The sequence below is a fragment of the Peromyscus californicus genome, unplaced genomic scaffold (genome assembly GCF_007827085.1).
Source record: "Peromyscus californicus insignis strain IS unplaced genomic scaffold, ASM782708v3 Scaffold_18__1_contigs__length_77618521, whole genome shotgun sequence".
Taxonomy (NCBI): Eukaryota; Metazoa; Chordata; class Mammalia; order Rodentia; family Cricetidae; genus Peromyscus; species Peromyscus californicus.
Window position 1 is genome coordinate 61,076,857 of NW_026294480.1, and position 20,810 is coordinate 61,097,666.

Here is a 20,810-nt window from a genome sequence, read left to right on the forward strand (position 1 = left end):
CCAATCATTTATAATTAATATTAAGTCTCTGTGTAGTTATTTGGGGAGCTGGTAGGACAGAGAAACTCCGCCTACAATTCTATTTGTAGTTTAAGGCCTTAAATTAGATACCATAAACCATCCATTTTATTTGTTAATATAAACCATAAGAATAGTTACCAAGATGTTTGATCCTTGATTGACATGTGAAGGCACCAACCCTGGCAAAGGCTAATTGGAGGCTTTAGTTATGTGTCTAATAGAAAGAAAACAAATAATATGGTTTTCAGGTTTACATTTTATTAAAGTACAGAGTTAACAAGTTTGAGTTTTTTACATAGGAAAAGGCCAGTCAATTTCAGGTGCTTCATAGAAAAATTAGCATTAAAAAAAAACCAGATACAAATCCTTAATTGGCATTGTGGCTAATGGGGAAAAAAACAACATCAATTTTAAAAGGTAGCAAAATCTAACCATGTCAGAGACCTTTATAAACGAACAGTAGACTTACCACACAAATTGCAAACTCCAATATAGAAAAAACATAACCACAAAATTTGGCTACAGCTAATTGATTCCAAAAAATCTTTTTAAAAAATTAACAGTTATGACTATAAAAATGTTTGTAGTTTTTCTTTGCAAAGTAAAAAAGTTTAAATCTTTAATAAATGAAGACAAAATGATCCTCTTAAAATTTTTATAAATAGCTCTCAAGACATATATTACTCATCTGCTGTAATCTTTCTTTACCTGAGAGAATTTCCCAGGATCCTTTCTCCCCAAAGGAGTACCTTAAAGAGTTCGTCCATCATTTTGCTCACATGAATGTGGTTAAACTTCTGCTGAAGTCAATTTGGGCAAATGCAGCCCTGATTTGCCTGCCCTTCCCCAACTAAAACAAAATCAAATACACCTCTTTGGTAAAAGCCAAGGATTTCGGCCTTTCAAAATAACTGTCTCTGTGAATGGTTCACTGATGGAAAACAGAAAAGAAGAGTGAACTAAAGACCTTGTGATCAGCTCTCCTCTCTGCTGATGGCACCCAAACACTTGAGAGCTCATCTCTGCAGGAAATGAAAATGAAAAAACCTTTTCAGATTCTATGGCCCAGGTGCCAACCTCATCTCTAATGGAGGAGGGCCCAGTGTCCTTTCTGGGTGTTCAGTCTCATTTCTGAAGGCCCTTTCACTTCTCAGCAGTATGTATGATGTGCACTGGTACACATTTCAGTACACGAACAGGAGATACTGCTTAGAAAGGCAGCAGAAGGACAGCCCAGGAAGTGGAAATACGGCTCTGGAGCTCCTTCCCAGGGTAACATGAGCACCAATGATGGGCCATCCGACAAAACTTAAGTACATCTTCGGAAAAAAGCTGAGGGGACAGTTTGGGGAGGGGGCAACTAACACTACAATGACGTCATCTGTGAAACTGGAAACATGGCTGTCATGTGGAAACTCCTGCTGGCCATTCCTTATGGGAATCAGAACCCCAAAGTCTCAATACCCCACACTCCCTCCAACTCCTTCCCCACCAGTTTACCCACTATATAAAACTCCCCAAACCTCTGGAAAACAACCCAGCAATGGCGTGGCAGGCTTTCCAAGGGTGAACATGGGGACGACAGTCTCCAGTCTCCAACTAGGTATCATGTCTTAGCGGGACTGCCAGGAGAATCCCCCCGGCTTAAGTGTTTTACTCATAAAAACAAGAGGAAGAGGAACACATACAGTTTCTAACACCCTGCTGCCAGGTCTGTGATGACTAAAGGGGTCGGAGCAGCAGCTCCAAGGCATGCGTTTTTATAGTCCTGTGTGAGGACGGCAAGAAGCAAAGGTCTGTTATCTTTAAAATTATTGGTGGCTAAAGCACGTTAACACTGCCATTGTTAACTCAAGGCAATTGGCACACTTTCCAGTTTCTCAAGTACAAAGACCTAACAGGGTTCTTAAACCCATAAATGGACTACCACCTGAGTAGTTTCTCACAGCTGACCATGATGTCAACTTTGTGTTCTGAGACAGGGTCTAGCTGGCCTAGAACTCGCAGAGATCTCCTTGCTTCTGCTGAGATTAAAGGTTGAATTTTTAACTTCATCTTACTAAGACATCCACAGTCCTCAAGTGCAGTCATCTCACTTCTGACCATCAATCCTACTCTAGCAGCTGAGGGTAAAAATGGGTGTGGCCAATGCTGCCTCTTGTGCAAGACCTAGCTTCTGAAGGGGAGGGCACACACCCAGCCACCACTGAGGCAGTTGGAAAGTAAGTGGGGCCTGGCTGGCTGACAGAGAAGCACTGCCCTGTGTTTCCCTGAGCTGCTTTCTGGAGGAAAGGGGTCCAATAAAGGCTAGCCCAGGAATGTGTGGCCTTGTCCGTCTGACCTTGGTCTGGTATGAGGACCAATTCACCACATCTGGCTGCCAGACTCGGCAGAGAAGGCAGATAAAGGCCTTGACAAGACCTCAGCAGGAGGACAATCCGCTCCCACCTCTCCCCAAGCTCCCTCTGCTTCCTCTCATAGCACGGCTCAGGCAGGGCAGTGGCCGCTGTAATGGAGCTGGCTCACACAGCCCACTCTCAGACCATTCCCAGGGGATGGATGCCCATTCCCACTGGATTAACTAGACTTGTTTAGAGTTAGTGTGCACCTATGCCTTTTGTGATTCTCGGGTGTATTCAAACTGCTGAATTTAAAGAGCCCCCGACCTAAACAAGGAATTGTGATGTAGTTTACAAACAAGGTGTCCTTATCTGTGTATCCTTTAAGAGGGGATCTCAAACACTGAAAATCAGGCAAGTTCTTCAAAGAATCCACCCCATTTATCCCCTGTGGCACTTTTAGTGAGTGAGTAGAAATAAGAATCCACATTTTGGCACATGGGAACCAGGCTTAGGTGGGTCCCAATTCTGCCTTACTTGTTCAGATAGGCACAGAAAAAAACCAGCTTGACTGAGTCCTTCTGGGATGTCTAGAGAGTATTTCTACTCCACATGGAAGCAGTATATACCTCCACCAGAGTCTTCAGCTGACTTGGCACTGGGAAATATCCTGGACTAAGAACATCAGCACTGGAAATGCATACTGTGAGCATTCCTTTCCAAAAGTGAATTTAGGAAATTTCTGTGGATATAATCTTGGCTTTGTGAGATGCCCCCAGCCACCTACCTTTGCATTTAAGTCTAATTTCTCACTTTCACAGCTTGTCTAGATCTGTCCAGTGAGCTCTGTTGAAGCTCCTCACCCCAGCCCTTTTACTTCAAGGAAGCCATGATGTTAACATTGGGGCACACTGCAAGTGAGGAAGGCTGGGAAGGGGGCAGGGGGCTGCTCTTAACACTTTGAGAAGGGTGAGAAGCTGCAGCCAAGAATCAACTTTCCGGCTAAGACCCTTAAAGCATTTCTGTTAATGACACAAGTAAGAGCTGTAATCCTCTGCTGCTCCGGCAAAGAAAACAACGTTGTTCTGCAATCACATGAACATCACCATAAATAAGCGCCATAGTTATTCAGACTCGGACTGGATAGGCATAAAATGATGGAGAATTCCATGGAGGTGAGATCAAATTGTGCTTTTCACATTATTACAAAAATTACCCCGACAAGAATGAAGGACCTCTGCCAAGGGCAGGGAGGAAAGGCCCTGACTCCCAGCATGGTGACCTCAAAGGAAAAGCTGGGGGCAGGGACATAGGGAAGTAGTTGAGGGGAGAGGACCTTCCTCTTGCACTCTATAAACAGGGAGCTGTGAGGGCTCCAGGAGGCAAGAGTGAGTAATAGAGGTCAAGACCCACCTGAGGGCTGGGGACTCAATGTTTTTGTTTTTGCTTCCTTATACCAAGGATGAGAATGACAGGACATTTTCATCCCTGTGATGGATGCTTTGCCCTGAGTTCTGTTCTGGTTAAAACACACCCAAGAAGAACAGCAACAGAACTTTAGCTACCACTTAGGGTAAGGCATAAAGACATAATTGCACCTATCAGCTTGGCTAAAGATTTCAATTCCTGTAGTTTGTCAAACTGGTAGTTTCCTTTTGGATTTTAGACTAATTGCTAATTGAGAGATTTTGTTTCCTGGAAGCACTGTCAGACCCACGTAAGACAGCCAGGGAATGTCAGTTTTTCACAGGGCACCAGTTGCTGCTTAAAGCCCTGCTGCACACGTTCGAAGGGCAGCCTCCAGAGTGGGGCGCAGGCCTGCTGAGCCACGGGGCACTTGGACATCCTCACACCAAGAACTGCCTTGATGGACAGCAAAGAGGGGCCACCAGGGTCCACAGGTACAGTATCACACACATCCAGCAGGAGGCCATCTTGACCCAGAAGACAGACCAGCTCCCAGTTAAGAAGGTCTCAATGGTGGCGTTTTCATAACTGTTGAGGAAAGGACAGAGCCATGGTGAGAGCAGAAGGAGGGGAGGGGCTCCTCTGTCAGGTACTTCTGTCCCAGCAGCCTCAACTTCCTTTCTTAGCAGTTACAGAGTTATAACTCACAGACATTTAAAATGTATCATTTGGTGACCTTTCAAACACTCACAGACTTGTAGAATCATTACTACAACCAGTTTCAGAACATCGTCATCTCCCCAGAAGTCCTGTATCCCTTAGCTGCCTTCTCATTCCCACTGTCCTGCATTACCTGCATTCATTAACCCATTTCCTGTCTGTAGGATTTGCCCTTTCTAAGCCAATTCATGTAAATACAGCCATGTGGTCTCTTGTAATTGACTTTTTAAACATAGCATAATTGTTTCAGAGTTCCTTGTGCTACACCATGTATCAGCACTGATTGAGTGTCCCTTATCTGAGATGCCTAGGACCAGATTTTAGAGTTTTTCATCCTGGAATATTTACATAGATTTTACCAGTTGAGCAAGTCCAAAATTGGAAATGGGAGCTTTCCCATGTCATGTTAGATTTAAGAACATTCTGGATTTTCGGGTTGGGGACACTCACCTTACGTCACTCCTTTTTATTGATAAATAGTATTTCATTATGTGAGAGTAACACACTTTCTTATCTCATCAGGTATGAACATTTGAGCTGTGTTGTTAGGAATTACTATGACATGAGTATTTGCCTCTAATGTTTTGGTATTTTTCCTTTTTGTCTTAGATCTATACTTAGGAGGAAAATTGCTGGATTATACTATTATTGTTGTTGAACAATGCAAGGAACTGCCAAACTATTTTTTCAAACTATTGCCAAATTGTATTTCCAAATGTGGCTTCTGTTGGGGGGTATTTGTATACTGTGTGAAGATATATTGTGATTATCTTAATAAAAACCTGAATGGCCAATAGCTAGGCAAGAAGAAGTTAGACGGGACTTCTGGGGACAGAGAAGAGTCTGAAGAGAGGTGGACACACCCGTGAGACTCTGAAGAAGTCAGACACATGGTACAGAGCAGAGGTAACTGAGCCACGAGGCAGAAGTAGATGAATGGAAATAGGTTAATTTGAGTTATAAGAGCTAGATGGGTACAAGCCTAAATTAACAGTCAAACTTTCATAATTAATACTAAGTCTCAAGCCTAAATTAACAGTCAAACTTTCATAATTAATACTAAGTCTCCATGTCATTAGTTAGGGGCTGGTGGTCCAAAGACAGTCTGACAAGAAAGCTTGCTACATTTGGCAACCAACATCCCGTATGTAAATCCACACAGGGCTTGAAAAAGCTGAAAAAAAAAAAAAAGAAGTTCTCAGTAGGCTTGGTGCTGGTGGCACACAGAGGCATGGCTCCTTTAAGAGGCTCTGATACAAAGCACGTGAGTGGGGTTTATGAGCAGTGGGCAGTGATTTAGATTTTTGTATATTGATACAAATTTAAGGTTATTTTTGTTAGAACATACTCTATATACGTTTCTATTCTTGTTTAAGGTATTTTTGTATATTGATACAAATTTAAGGTTATTTTTGTTAGAACATACTCTATATATGTTTCTATTCTTGTTTAAGGTATTTTTGTATATTGATACAAATTTAAGGTTATTTTTGTTAGAACATACTCTATATATGTTTCTACTCTTGTTTAGGGTATTTTTGTATATTGATACAAATTTAAGGTTATTTTTGTTATACTGTATATATGTTTTCTACTGTTTAAGGTATTGTACTTGTGAAGCTCATTAAAAAATGTAATGTATAATTAAGAAATACAGGTTAGTAGTTAGTCACCTATAATAACCAAACTTGTAGTCATGTTAGGTATGTTTTCAAGGTTAAGCAGAGATATATTTTGGATAGATGGGTGGTCTTCAAACACTTCAGAGACCTACAGAATATGGCATTTAAGATGTTTTAGTAACCTACAGCTTTTCATGACAATGAGACACACCTGCTCCTGGCAGCACCAATTTACTTCAAAAAAGGATAATGGGCATCAAAAAACTTCTATATGGAGTTAGCTTTCAATGTGGTAAAACTAGACATCTGAGCAAAAACTGCCCTTGCCTGGACTGCTGCAGTATGCTGTCTAAACTGGACCAGCAGGACACAAAAGAAGGCAATTGCCAAACTTTGGCAAGACAAGGTAGGACAGACCTTCAAAATCCCCACTTTACAGAAAAGTCTCTCAAATATTCTAGGCCTGTAGGCCAAAGATGGTTGCCCCAAAATTGCAGAGGAACCCTGGGTGACTGTCCAGGCAGCCAGCTGTCTCTGTTGTTTCTATAGTTTTGAAAGGCGTTTGCTCTGCACTTCCTGTTTACTCAGGTAATATTATATCCTTCCTGGTTCTTTGGTGGGGTTGAAGACTAGACAGTTATAGTTACAGTTTTCCTTGTTACCAAGTTCAGAAAAGAAACTCACAAAAAAGATATAAAATGCATAAGGTTGAAAGACATAAAAGCTTAAGTTGTTTATCTAAGAAAATGTTTTAAGGTCTAAAAGAATATTTCTGGGCTGGTAATACAGTTATTATAGAGAGTGGTTTAGGTATAAAACTTTGGAACCATAAAGATAGGATAGATAATAATAATAGAGTAATCTCTCTGAATTTGCCAAATACAAATGGACTGGACATTGTGAATGTAATTCTTACCTGATAATTGTTCTTATTGCATATAGTTTTACTATGTTAAGAGTTAAAACCTGCCGGGCGGTGGTGGCGCACGCCTTTAATCCCAGCACTCGGGAGGCAGAGCCAGGCGGATCTCTGTGAGTTCGAGGCCAGCCTGGGCTACCAAGTGAGTTCCAGGAAAGGCGCAAAGCTACACAGAGAAACCCTGTCTCGAAAAACCAAAAAAAAAAAAAAAAAAAAGAGTTAAAACCCTTCCTTTTTATTTAGACAATACCTGATCATTGTTTTTATTGTATATAGTTTTACTATGTTAGAGTTAAAACCTTTCTTTTTTAGTTAGACAAAAAGGGGGAAATGTTGTGGGATATTTGTATACTGTGTTAAGACATATTGCTGTGATTGGTTTAATAAAGAGCTGAATGGGCAGAAGCTGGTCAGGAAGAGGTTAGGCAGGACTTCCAGGGACAAAGAAGACTCTGGGAAGAAGAGAGGTGGAAACACGCCAGTGAGACACCGAAGAGGTCGGACATATGGTACAAAGCAGAGGTAACTGAGCCATGTGGCAGAACAGATTAACAGAAACAGGTTAATTTGAGTTATAAGAGCTAGTTGGGGACAAGCCTAAGCTACAGGCCAAACTTTCATAATTATAAGTTTTAGTGTCATAATTTGGGGGCGGGTGATCCAGAGATAGTCCAACAGGAAAGCTTGCTACAGGCTTCATTTTACATTCCTAGCAGGATGTAAAAAGAGCTCCGATTTCTCCCTATCTTCAACGTTTGTTACCGCCTTCCATCCTTTCTCAGATGTTCCAAGCCAAAATTCCTCCAGGAATTTTCAAAGGATCACTAGAAAACATCGAAGTCCATCCCTCCCTCAGGAAGAACGTCCTCCAGGAAGCGTTTTCTTACTCTAGGCTCTAGACTGTGGCTCGTGGTCCAAGGTAACCCATTCCCCAGCATCATCACTATCTGACACAATGTAAGGGATCTGGGTCATGATCTGTCAATCCCACTAGAGTATAACCTCTGGTGCTTACATCAGCGTGGCATATGAGAGCCACACAAATACCTATTAACTAACAAACACATGGACACAACTGGAAGTCTGGGTCTGTACAAAATGTATGAATCTCCATGTAGGAAAAACCAGATCCATTAGGCATGGGCAAATTAAAAACTAGAAAGAATAAAAGATACATATTTTGAAGTAGGGAAAAAAACCCACTGTATTAATCTTTCTTAAGACAACCTTTCCTCTATTGCCACTACAGTGTTGCCAAGTGGAATTAGCTCTTCCTGTCTTGTGTGATATCTCTCAATACAGAGATGGGACTCAAGGCCTCTCACACACTGGGCTCATGGTCTGCCTCTGAGCACCTCCAGGCACCTGCTACTTCCTCACTGCAGTGAGCACCCTCGATGTCCAGGAAAGGATGATGATTTACCAGGCAGAGTGGTCAGCTGCTAGCTACAAAGGCTACGAGTGTGCTGAGAGCTGGACAGTAGATGACTCCACACTTGGAGAACCACACTGAACTTGGCTTTTGTTTGGTTGGCTGCTTCTCAGACAACCATTTGACTGTACCGAATATTTACTCTGAGCTCAGTTTTAAGGCATTCGAATGGGCCACTCACTGGAACCAGCTGGTCAAGGTCATCATCACATAGAGGGAAGCCAGCATGAAGACAGAGTGGAAGTAGGAGTAGCTGTAGACAGTGCCTTTCTTCTCATCATAGATGACCCGGGGTCCCTCTTTGACATTCTGCTGCTCCTCGGTGTCTGGAGATGACAGAGAGTGCCCAAGGGCAGTGGTGAGCCCACATGTGGTCAGCACGAAGCAGCTCCTGGCTCCCACACTTCAGTCCGGGGTGCTACTCAGTGGAAAAAACTACAAATGCCATCTGTACCTGAGTCACCCCAGAAATTGTCTTATGATGAGTTAGCAAATATGTTTATTTTAGTAGGGCAGAAGAGAGAGTATTTAAAGATATAGAGAATATTAGAAGCTTAACAGAGAGGATAGCCCATGAGCTTTCAAGCCCCTAGGACTTTCCCTTCTATGAAGCAAAGCAAGTAGACAAAAAAAAAAAAAAAAAAAAAAAAAAAAAAAAAAAAAAATGGCACCCAAATGAGGTGTAGGGACCTCTTGGCATTTTCCTATCATTCCTTTAAAAAAAAAAGTACACCCATTTTTTCTAACTCTTACTTAACTTAGACATGAATCCAGTGATTTTTCCCTGCCAGTTGCCAACAAAACAATCAAAACCCAGGACCCTTGAGGAAGATGTAAGAAGAACATAAACAGTAAAGCAGCATTGGAACGAGCGTAGTTGGGTACCAACATAGTGCCCGAATTGCAAATGCCCATAGAGAGAAATCCCAGTCTACAGGGCCGTGGTCAGGCCCAGAACAGAAATGCTGCACTTACCCTCTCCATCTGGACCAAAGCAAAAACAGCACCGGGCTACCTGTGGGGGCAAAGGCACTGGGTGAGACACCTGCTTTCTGTGTCCCTGGTACCGCAGACTGCCCACGTGGCAGAGCTGCTATCAGAAGCTCGTGCTAGCGCCTCAAAAGGTTTGGCTAAGTATGTGTCCCAAGATACACTTGGGTACAGTAACAGGAGTGCCCTCATGGGCACGAGGATGTCCTAGCTAGGTACTCTGGGAGCAAAGCCTGTACGCCAGCTCCGTTAGGCACAGCTTCAGCTGCAGAACTGCCTTGTCCTATAGCAAGCCCCTTCTGCGCATCCTCCGTCGAAGGACTGACCGTGCAAGGCGTATAAAGGCCCAGCTAACAGGCCATAGAAGCACCGTATGTTTGGGAGCATATCCTGGGGTTAGTCTGGCTTACACTGTCCTTTAACTTTATTTATACTTTGCCTAATTCTGCCTCCTTCCTCTCCCTTCCTCCCTTCTATATGTGCTGACCCCCAATAAATTATCCAGTTGAGCCAATCTGCCTCAGCTCCTATTTCTGGATGACTCGGACTGAAACACGCAGCAAACAAGATGAGGACCTTACTTGCCCCGCGCTTTCTAGTGATCCATTCTACATGGTACTCATCAATTCTTCTCCTGCCTTTGGGGTTGGGACTAGGATCATGCTCACAGCTGAAGACACTGAAATCAGGCAGGTTTAACAGGAAGCCAGCAAACTAGCTTCCTGACAGAGCTGGGATACATGCAGAATGAAGACCTTGGGATCTATGATTCACAATAGTAAGTGGCATGTGGTATTCAGGGGGCTGAAGCTGCAGCGTGTGAAGTGGGAATGGGAGAGGGCAGATTAAAGCCAGCCGCTGAGCAGGGATGGTGCTGCACTCCTGTCCCAGCACTCAGGAGGCAGAAGAATCCCAAGTTCAAGGTTGGCTTGAGCAACACGGTGAACTCAAGGCTAGCCTGGTGACACAGTGGATTCCAACCAGCATGGGCTATATAGCAAGGTCCAGGCTAGCCTGGGCTATGTAGTGAGGCTGTTTCTTTTTTTTTTTTTTTTTGGTTTTTCAAGACAGGGTTTCTCTGTGTAGCTTTGCGCCTTTCCTGGAACTCACTTGGTAGTCCAGGCTGGCCTCGAACTCACAGAGATCCACCTGCCTCTGCCTCCCGAGTGCTGGGATTAAAGGCGTGCGCCACCACCGTCCGGCGAGGCCGTTTCTTATAAAAACAAAACAAAAAACAAATCAGACCGCTGAGCTGACTGTGGATACAGATGGCTTGGACACTAGCTTTTTTTTTTTTTAGTACAATTTGAATTTTATATCCTTTTTCTTACTTGTTCAAAACAATAAGCTCAAAGAAAAAGAAATGAAATTATCTAAGTTTTATTATGTAATCGTTGAAAGACTGGTAAACAGAATAAGAAGCCCAGCACATGCTGAGACTGTCTGGGAAGCAAGGGCCCTGCTATCTCCAGTAGAAGACAGCTGAACTACAAAAACCACGGGAGCATCAGCCTTTCCTCCCACACGTCCACTCAAGGACAAGCCCTTGTTTCCCTCCACAAGACCTGGGCCACGTGAGGCGGTCTACGATTCACTAACAGCAGGGGGTCCACTTTATTCACACTGAGGTCCTGTGTCTTTCGAAGCTCAAGTTACCACAGAAAATAACCAGCTTCCTTTTTCAAAGGTATATCCCAGGAGACTCCCTGAGGAAGCGCAACCCACTTGCTCAGAGGCAAACAGTGGGCAGCTTCCCCCTCAGAGGAAAAGAACAACATTCTCTCTTAAATCTCACCTGGGGGCTTGCTGCTGTGTGCGGTTGGGCTCTGTATACAATAGGGGCATTGAAACCCCAACAGTCAACCCTCAGCAGGTGGCCACCCAGTCAGCGCTGAGAACAGAGGACGCTTCTGGAGCCCACTCTGCTCTCTTAACAGACAGCAGCAACCTATTCAGCCCAGCACAGTTTTCTCTCTGAAGTGACAGAGATGGCTGGTGAATGTCGCTGTAACAAGCCCTCATAATGGTTCACTATCTCCAGGCCAGGCGCTGGAAGGGACACCCTAGACAGCCAGCTGCAGAGCAAAGTGCCCATATCTGGAAAGATACCAGGACTTGTCCATCCAGTAAATGCTACTCCAATGGAGCCAGCGGCCAGATGCCAGGCAAAGCCAGCGTCAAGGACCAGGGACAGCAGCTGTGCTCCCTCCCAGGCAGTGTGCAGTCAAGAACACGTACCCCGGGGCCACATCCCAGTAAATGGAAATCTTTTTTCCCTCTGTAAAATGCAAAGAACAGCCCCTTGCTGGGCTTTTGTGAGCACTAAATGACGAAATGACACGTGGGAAGCTCAGAGCCACACTCAGCACCTGGCAAGGGCTAAATATTAGACTTAGCCATCTCTGGAGCCCCAGGTCCTCGCCAGCCTTCAGTCCGGGCTGAGTCTTGTCTTAACTGCCCTGTATGTGTGAGTTTTCTGACTATGATCTATGCTTCATCAAAAGCTCCAGTTAAAAAATTTCTGTACAGGAAAGAAAACTACAGGGTTTTGTTGACTGACAGTCGGCTACAGACTCCCTCGGACCGTGACATGCTGTGAACGGCCTCATCGGTGTGCTTACAGTTCCAACTTCTTTATGAATGATCCAAGTGTGATGGAACTGCTGTATAACGGTGGTGTTAGTGTGCCCACCATGCTCAGGAGTGTCTGCAGGGCATGTGCAATTCTCTCCCTGGACTGTCTGTCTTCCTACAGAACAGTATGACATAACCCCATAGCCACGCTCTATATGGAGAATACAGATGGGTGTCAAACAGGTGAATGGTTTAAGACAAAAAGAACATCTGTAGTCTATTACAGCCAAAGACAGTAAATATGGAGTAGCTGAACAAGGTTCAGTTCGGACTCGGGTGGGTGCCAGGGTTAACAGGCAAGAGGCCAACACTGTTGATGGAAAAATCAAGAATTCTTTCATTTAATACACAGGACAATAGGTCTTTTTCCATACAAAAATCTTATTCTTTCTCAGATAGAAAATAGAACCATGAATGCCAAAAAAAGGTATCAGCACAATGAACGGAAAAATTAGTGTTCTTCCTAGACACAGAAACCACACTTCCGGGCAGGCCCCACGCCCCGCAGCAGACAGTCAACACAAAACCAACTCAGTGACATTTCTGGATGTTCTGTCTGGTAGTGCTCTGCTTGGGCACTTCCTGCCTTACCTGTCCTTTGCTCCCTGTTCTGGTTCCTGATTCTGTGTGTGCATGGGTTTCGTGTGTGTGCACGTGAGTGTGAGTGTGTGTCTCTGTTTATGTGTTTCTTGTGCTTTTCCTTGTTTTCTTTTTCCATTTGCTTTGTTGTTTGTAAATTGGCCTGTTGTTTTCCAAAGAGAGAAAGAAAGAATGGGGTTGGGTGGATGGGGGTGGGGGTCTAGGAAGAGACAAGAGAGGAGAAACCACGGTCAGAATATACTGTGTGAAAAGTTTTAGGTTTTGTTTCTTGTTTGTTTGTTTGGCTGGTTGGTTTTGGTTTTTTAAGACAGGGTTTTTCTTTTTTTTTTTTAAGTTTTATTTTATTTAGCGATTTATTTAGTTATTACATATACAGTGCTCTGTCTGCATGTTTGCCTGCAGGCCAGAAGAGGGCACAAGATCTCATTATAGATGGTTGTGAGCCACCATGTAGTTGCTAGGAATTGAACTCAGGACCTCTGGTAGAGCACAACCATCTCTCCAGCCCCAAGACAGGGTTTTTCTATGTAACCCTGGCTGTCCTGTAACTTGACCAGACTGGACTTGAACTCAGAGATCCACCCACCTGCCTCTGCCTACTGAGTGCTGGGATTAAAGGTGTGCACCACCAAAATTTATTTAAAAAAAAAAAAAAGACCAGCACATAAATGGGTCCGGGGCTGAAGCAAGGGAAGAAAAGGAAATGAACTTACTTCCAGTTCAGGAGCTCCGTAGCGCCTCTGCAGAGCATCCGAACTTGACCTTGTTGTTGATGTCAAACTAGGGAAAAGCAGAGTCCAGGAACACAGTGAGAAGCTGTCATTGGGTGAAGGGAAAGCTGCCTGGCCCAGGCTCACTGCGCCCACAGCTCCCTCCTCGTCTCCATCTGTGGGTTTATCTAACTCTGCACAAAGGTATCTAGGGGGCAAGGGTGTGTCTGTGCTGAACAGAGCAGACCCTCCTCCCTTGCTCTGACTTCCTAACTGATGATGGCTTACATTGTTTACACTGCATCAGACACACCATCTAGAGACAATTTAACATATATGGAGGATGTATGCAGATCTTGTGTAAAAATAATACCCACACCATTATACATGTAAGAAGCTTGATTTGGTATCTGGAACAACCCCGCACCAGACACTGAGGGATGAACATGAGCTACTGTGATATTCCGTTTGCTATCCAAGCTCATCGGCTGATTCCACAGTGATCTTTTTATGTACATGGTATTAGATCATTTCATCCAGACACAAGCTTGCGGCTGTCTCTGCTCTTCCACCGCGGTGTTCAGCATGGCTTCTTGCTGCTCCTCGCTCAAATGCTCGGATCACTTCATAATTTCACCTTTCTCTCTCTCTCTCTCTCTGATGAGTCTCACTTAGAGGTCAGAAGTTATGAGAGAAGTCAGAGGGGCCAGAGCAAAGGACGGTAGAGTGACACTTGCCCTTTGGAATTTGTTACAGAAGCTGTTGCCTGTTTTATTATTGTTGGGTAGCTTTTTCTCCCTTTAAATCCAGGCGATGGAGCTCAGCCAGCAGTGTTTGCACAGCATGCCCGAAGCTGTGGGTTCCGTTTCCAGCACCACATACACTGGGTGAGGTTACACAGACCTGGAACCCCAGACTGGAGGGAGGGGGCTCAAAGGTCAGACATTCAAGGGCATCCTTGACAACACAGTGAGTTTGAGACCAGACTGGCCTACAGTAGACCCTGTCCCAAAACTTTTTCCTGTCTTTCCTTCACACAGAGAGGTAAAATGATATGTAAAACTGACTTACAAAGGTAAAACTGTAAGGATCCTGTCCTTATTACATCATCAGCCTGCGACGGCGTCCCAGCCTAAAAAGCGGGCGTGCCCTCCCATGGGCTCTCTTTCTGTATTCCATCTCTCTCTCTCTTCTCTCTCTCTCTCTCTCTCTCTCTCTCTCTCTCTCTCTCTCTCTCTCTCTCTCTCTCTCTCTGTCTTTTGTCTTTCTGTCTGTCTCTCCCTCCTAATAAAGCTCTAAAAAGGTAACCATGGCTCGTGATTCTTCTACCACCACAGCATCCAGCACTCCGTGCAATAGCCGCGGCCAGCCACAAGCACCGCCGCCGCTTAACCCCTTCAAAAACTACTTATTTCTCCCTTCTACAAAAACACGGAAGAGTATATTTAAACAAGCTAATATACTCAACATTTAGCCTAATGCACTCATTTCAATGATTCCTAGAGGCCATGAGTGCGGCATGTGGCAAGCCCTGTTCTGAGTGCTAGGGGCTCTTCCACGAAAATGCAGTTGTCCTGCTCACACAGAACCAAGCTTACAAGGACAGAGTGGGCGACTGTTGCTACTCAAGAAGCCCGGCTTCCAGTGGACAGGCAGGAAGTAAGATTTGGGTCCCCAAACCAACCCCAGGAGGCAGGGTCTTGTCTGTTTGCTCTCAGTCAATGAACTGCAGGGAAGCAACAGAATGCCTCCCTCACTAGCGAAGAGGACCTCTGGGATCCTGACGCTAACCCTCCACACCTCCACTCTACTTCCTGACTCAGGGGAAGACAAAAACTCCCAGTATTCATGCTCCCAAGGAACACAGCCATCTGCTCCTGCACGTCAGACTTCTGCATGCCAAGTACGCTCTAGTACAGCAGGAAGCTTCGGTAGGGAAACCCACATTTGAATTTTACCGAGACTTCAGCATCTGAAGTCTTCAACTGAAAACTGAAGAACAGTCTTTAGGAGCATTGCAATAACTACTCCATTTCATAATTCTCTGGAATAAAAGTTTCAGAAAGACAAAACTTTTGATTCAAGGACCTTCGCCACCTCATTCCCACCTCAGACAGCAGCACTAAACCAGGGAAGGGCTTTGCATGCAGACCATCCTTAAGGATCATGTCCTCCTACATGCAGAGCAGATGAAGCTGCAGTACAAGGCCTTTCCCATAAAACTCTTGACAATTGCCAGCAGTGGTGGAGCACGCCTTTAATCCCAGCACTCGGGAGACAGAGGCAGGCGGATCTCTGTGAGTTTGAGGCCAGCCTGGTCTACAGAGCGAGTTCCAGGACATCCAAGGCTACACAGAGAAAGCCTGTCTTGACAAACAAACAAAAACCTCTTGAAAATTACTAAAGAAAACAATAGTTTTGCAAGTTCTTAAAGCCTAGAATATTGTCTCTCCCTCCCCTCCCCATCACCGTGTGTGTGTGTGTGTGTGTGTGTGTGGGTGTGTGTGTGTGTGTGTGTGTGTGTGTGTGTGTGACTGTGTGCATATGAAGGTCAGAGGATGATCTTGGGTGTACGTCCTTATGTACCACTCTGTGTGAGACAAGGTCTCATGTTGTTCCAGGTCTCTTGAGCTTCTAGAAATTCTCCCATCTTCCCCAGCCCCACCTCACTGTGGAAGCACTGGGATTAGAGATACGTGCGGTGCCTGGCTTTATGTGGGTTCTAGGGATTGGAACTCAGGTCGTAATCTCCCCAGCCCTATATTTTTTTTCTTTATTTTGAGGCACAGTCTTACTATGCAGCCCTTGCTGGTCTGAAACTTACTATGTGGTCCATAGTAGTCTTGAGCTTATAGCAATCCTCCTGCCTCAACCTCCTGAGTGACGGAAGTACAGACATCAGCCACAATACCCTGTAATGGAGCAAGGGTGGACAGAGGACTATGGCACCAAGTGAGGCAGTTTGTCACATTCAGAGAACCGCTAATTCCACAGAGCTTGTTTACTGTCTCTGGATCCACCCACAAAAGCCCAAGTTCCCTGTAATCAATCATTCACACGTTCAACAAAACGTCGCCTTCCTTCCCTCCTCTCTAGAAACCATGGCAATACTCTAAAGTCTGCCATACTGTCAGATCAATGGCGTGCGTTCTGAGCACCTGTTCAGCTCATGCCCGAGCGAGCCGAAGTTCCGTGGTCACAGGGAATCCCAAGAAGATTCCAGACTTTCCCACTGGAGACCACAGGCCTCTACTCACCCTAGGAAATTGACAGGGCAGGCCTAGGATATGGCCCATGCCTCTGTCCAGACTCTGTGACAAGTCCACCACGTTCCCACAGTGCTCTGTAATCAGTGATTCATGGCTATCAAAGGAGACCAGAATTCTGTGGGAACCAGGGGAGGCTGCCCCATGCTCCTGGTGCACAGCCACGAAAGACTTCTGGCTAGTTGCTGAGGCAGTGGCAGGATTTCTAAAACAGAAAAGCAAACCACCACCATTCCTTCCTTCTTAAATAAGAGTGGCAGGCTGAGGACAAACAGAAATAACACTCCTCTTCTATTACCATTTTTTCTCAGCTTAAGCCAACTTCTTTACCAGAACATCATACCAACCTTCTTCCACACGGCATGTTGTATTGCCGTCAACAGTCTATTTTGAACCAGGAAGTTGCTTAGCATTTAATAAAGATTCTTAGCTTGTCCACTTTTAGATTCAGTGGGTATTTTCTTAGATGGTGTAAACACTAAAGAGTTATTTTTTTTCTCTTAAGCATAACTAACATGAAAATAACCAAGGAATACTTTATAGCACAAATGCTTCCTAATAATCTAATTGTGCATGCCACCCAGCTTAGGATCCTGCCTTAGCAAAGGACACCACCCCAAGCCATCTCTGGGGTGGTCTTTGCCACATCAATAGGAAGCAACTACAACAGAAAAAAGACTGGGCTCTTGCTGTGACAGACCTAACCAGGTTTTTCTAGGGGAGGCTGTGACGCATTTGGAACATTGGGCTCGAAAGGCCATTAGTTCTCAAAGCTTAACTGATTAATGGAAGAGGGCCCAACCCACTGTGGGTGGTGCGCCCCCCACCCCCATGCAGGTGGGTCTGGGTAATACAAGAAAGCATACTGAGCAAGCCATGAAGAGCAGGCCAGCAAGCAGCATTCTTCCACGGTCTCTACTTCAGCTCTTACCTCCAGGATCCTTCCCTGAGTTCCTGCCCTGACTTCCTTTAGGATGGATTACAAGCTGTAAGATAAAATAAACCCTTTCTCTATGCATCTGGTCACTGTCTTAAGTTATGGTTTCCACTGCTGTGATAAAACACCACAACCAAAAGCAACTTCCGGAGGAGAGGGTTTATTTCAGCTTACAGTTCCTCATCATAGTGCACTCAAACAGGGCAGGAACCTGGAGGCACGAGCTTATGCAGAGGTCATGGAGGGGTGCTGCCTACTGCCTTGTTTTCTCTGGTTTGCTCCATTTGCCTGCCCAGGGGTCGTGCTGCCCACAGAAAGCTGGGCCCTTCCGTATCATTATCGATCAAGAAAATGCACCATGGGCCAATCTGGTGGGGATATTTTCTCAGCTGAGATTCCCTCTTCCCAAATGACCATCCTGTTCTAGCCAGCACAGCCATGTTATCTATTAACAGTAATAGAAAGCAAACCAGAACACTCCGAAGTCATGAGCCAAAATGAATCTTTCCTCCCTTAGGATTTCTTTGGTCAGGTCTTTTGTCACAGTGACAATAAAAAGAGTAACTCCTGGCCGGGCGGTGGTGGCGCACGCCTTTAATCCCAGCACTCGGGAGGCAGAGGCAGGCGGATCTCTGTGAGTTCGAGGCCAGCCTGGGCTACCAAGTGAGTACCAGGAAAGGCGCAAAGCTACACAGAGAAACCCTGTCTCGAAAAACCAAAAAAAAAAAAAAAAAAAAAAAAAAAAAAAAAAAAAGAGTAACTCCATAGCAGTCAATCTCTCCACATACTCGAGCAAAGGAAGCCAATGGTTCCCGAAGCTGAGGTACAGAGGTGCAGGAACATATTCCATCCTTTACAAGTACAAAGGACTCCAGGGTCCTCCCCAGCCTGACAACTTCAGCTGGAAATAACAAAACAGCAATCTGAATCTGAAGAACAAGGAAGGAGTTAAGGACCAGTTACATCCAGGGGAAGCTGGACTTTGTCACCCGGTTCAAGAGAGGGTAGGAAGGCTGGACTAACTAGGGAACCCCGGCAAATGGGCCAAGGTGAGGGCCATCCTGGGGTCCTGGCTGGGATGCTCCTCCACAGAGGTAACTCCTTGGCACCAGGCAGGAGCTCTAGAGAGAGCATGACCCAGGAAGCAAGATCTGGACAAGACACTACAGAGTAGATTCTCAGGAAGTGCCCAGATAGGAGGACCAGGGCAGACACAGCGCCTCCTGTGGGCCGCAAGAATACACTATAGAGATTCAGCTGTGTAGTAAAGCTATACTTTGACCGCCCAAGGGTCTGTCAAAAGGCAAGCCATTCATTATGAATATTTAGTGTTATCCAGCTTTTAATATTTCAGCTGTCTTCTGCTATGAGATTCTTGTGTGCCCAAATACTATAGACCATTTAGCGAACAGCTAAGCTTTCCAGACCTGCTTAACTTGTAGGTAACTAACTTCCCCCTTGAGCCTAGGAGACAAGCAGGCTGTAGATGCATAGCTTTGTTTCTTGTGCCAATGAGGCTCAGACCATCCCCTTCCCTCAGGCTAGGGGCATGGCAGAGAGACTGACAGAGGACAGTAGGGCTTTTTGCATAACCAGGTTCAGTAAGGACTGGAGCTGGAATTCCAGAAGCAGACACAGAACCACAAGGCCAGGGAGAGGAGAGGAAGACCGAGATTCTGTAGAGGGTAAAGCAGATCTTATCAGGGCCAGGGGTAAGGAGCCAGGAAGGATATAGATGGAGGACGAAGGGACGGAGGAGGAAGATCAGGTAAAAAACATAGGAGCTTACTAAAACTATAAGGACAGGAAAACTGGGCACAGAGAGGAGCTGAGTGTGAGGACAGAGCTGAAGCTGTGTAGAGAGAATTGACTCAGAACAATAAAGTAAATGGACTAAAGAACTCAATGTGCTTAGATTCATTTGCTATCCCTCAGATTAGTATCCTCAGACACTTGTAGCATCTATTCTGGACCCTGACAGCAATCTCCTCAAGGCAGGCACTTGGGGGGAATTCATGAAGTGCCTAAGGAAGCATTTGGGAGTGAGACAAGGATCCCCCAGAGAACCAAGAGGAGGGCAGTGGACCATGCTGTCTACGATATCATAAAAAGCAGCCCCAGACAATCCTGGGTCTTACACGGAACACTTCTTTAATTCCTTATTTCTTCCCCTTTAATCTCCACCCTATCTGTTCTAGCCTATACAGTGTCCACCAAGAATTTAACCATTCCTGTAATCATGCTCAAATAACAGCTTCTACCCAGACAGTGTGGCCTCACTGGAGAACATTCTCCAAGCTTCTACCCAGACAGTGTGGCCTCACTGGAGAACATTTTCCAACCTCCCAGGCTTCAACCACGTAAACTCTGGAAACAACTGAGAACCATCAATGGTATGGGTGTCTTCCCTCAGCAGCAGGTCTTCTTCGAGGCCCTGTGAAGTCTGAGTTCATGGCCCTGTGATCTTGAAGCCAACCCATTTGTTTATAACATTCTAAACGCTGACTCCTCCTGGTGCTGTGGTGGGTGACTACAGCATCCATCTCCAGATCCTAGGGGACACTCAGCCAACTCCTGAGAATATGCTCACACAGTGTGTTCCAGAGGCCCCCACGGGCAGCCCCATTACCCTCTGTGCTCTGGGCACTGCTGCTTCGTGTCTTCATTCCAGGCCACTACAGTTCTGCGGTTAATTACCAGCACTCAATACCAACGTTTGCTGTTGGCATTTAGACAGTCTAAACAGCAGCTGTCAGCTTTGAAAATTGACATCTTTGGAAACATCAAACTACCCTTTGCCAACCTCCACTTGTGATGCCTCAAGTCTCAGAGACCATCTCTCTCAAAAGTGATCTTTGTAGTTTTTTGTTGTTGTTGTTGTTATTGTTGTTGTATAGTGCTAGGGATTAAGTCTAGGGTTTTATACATATGGAATAGCAGATAAATTCATTTCCACTTAAGTCCCAAATTAAAAGTGATTTGGCAGGGGGTGGGGTGGGTTTCAGACCCAGATCCTCACAAAGGCTGAGAGTTAAGAATTGCTGTGCTAAGTTGTGGTGACATTATGCACTCATAGGAAATGGACTTGAATCCCTCTTATTGGGGTGTGTGTGTGTGTGTGTGTGTGTGTGTGTGTGTGTGTGTGTATGTCTATGTCTATGTTTGTGCATACACTGTATGCCTGGTTCTGTTACTGAGCCACACTCCCAGTCT

At 45.1% G+C, this 20,810-nt stretch overlaps 1 protein-coding gene across 2 annotated transcripts in view; it reads right to left on the bottom strand.

Annotated features, from left to right (window-relative positions):
* Positions 1–259: 259 nt before the first annotated feature.
* Serinc5 (serine incorporator 5) overlaps positions 260–20,810 on the bottom strand; it is a 101,571-nt gene continuing 81,020 nt past the window's right edge. For both annotated transcript variants that reach the window (XM_052743573.1, XM_052743574.1), the window contains exons 9-12: positions 13,398–13,464; positions 9,436–9,475; positions 8,642–8,786; positions 260–4,355 (exon numbers count right to left, since the gene is read on the bottom strand). In XM_052743573.1, the coding sequence (XP_052599533.1) occupies positions 4,208–4,355; positions 8,642–8,786; positions 9,436–9,475; positions 13,398–13,464 (400 nt within the window). In that variant the 3' untranslated portion in view covers positions 260–4,207. The remainder of the gene's footprint in view (positions 4,356–8,641; positions 8,787–9,435; positions 9,476–13,397; positions 13,465–20,810) is intronic.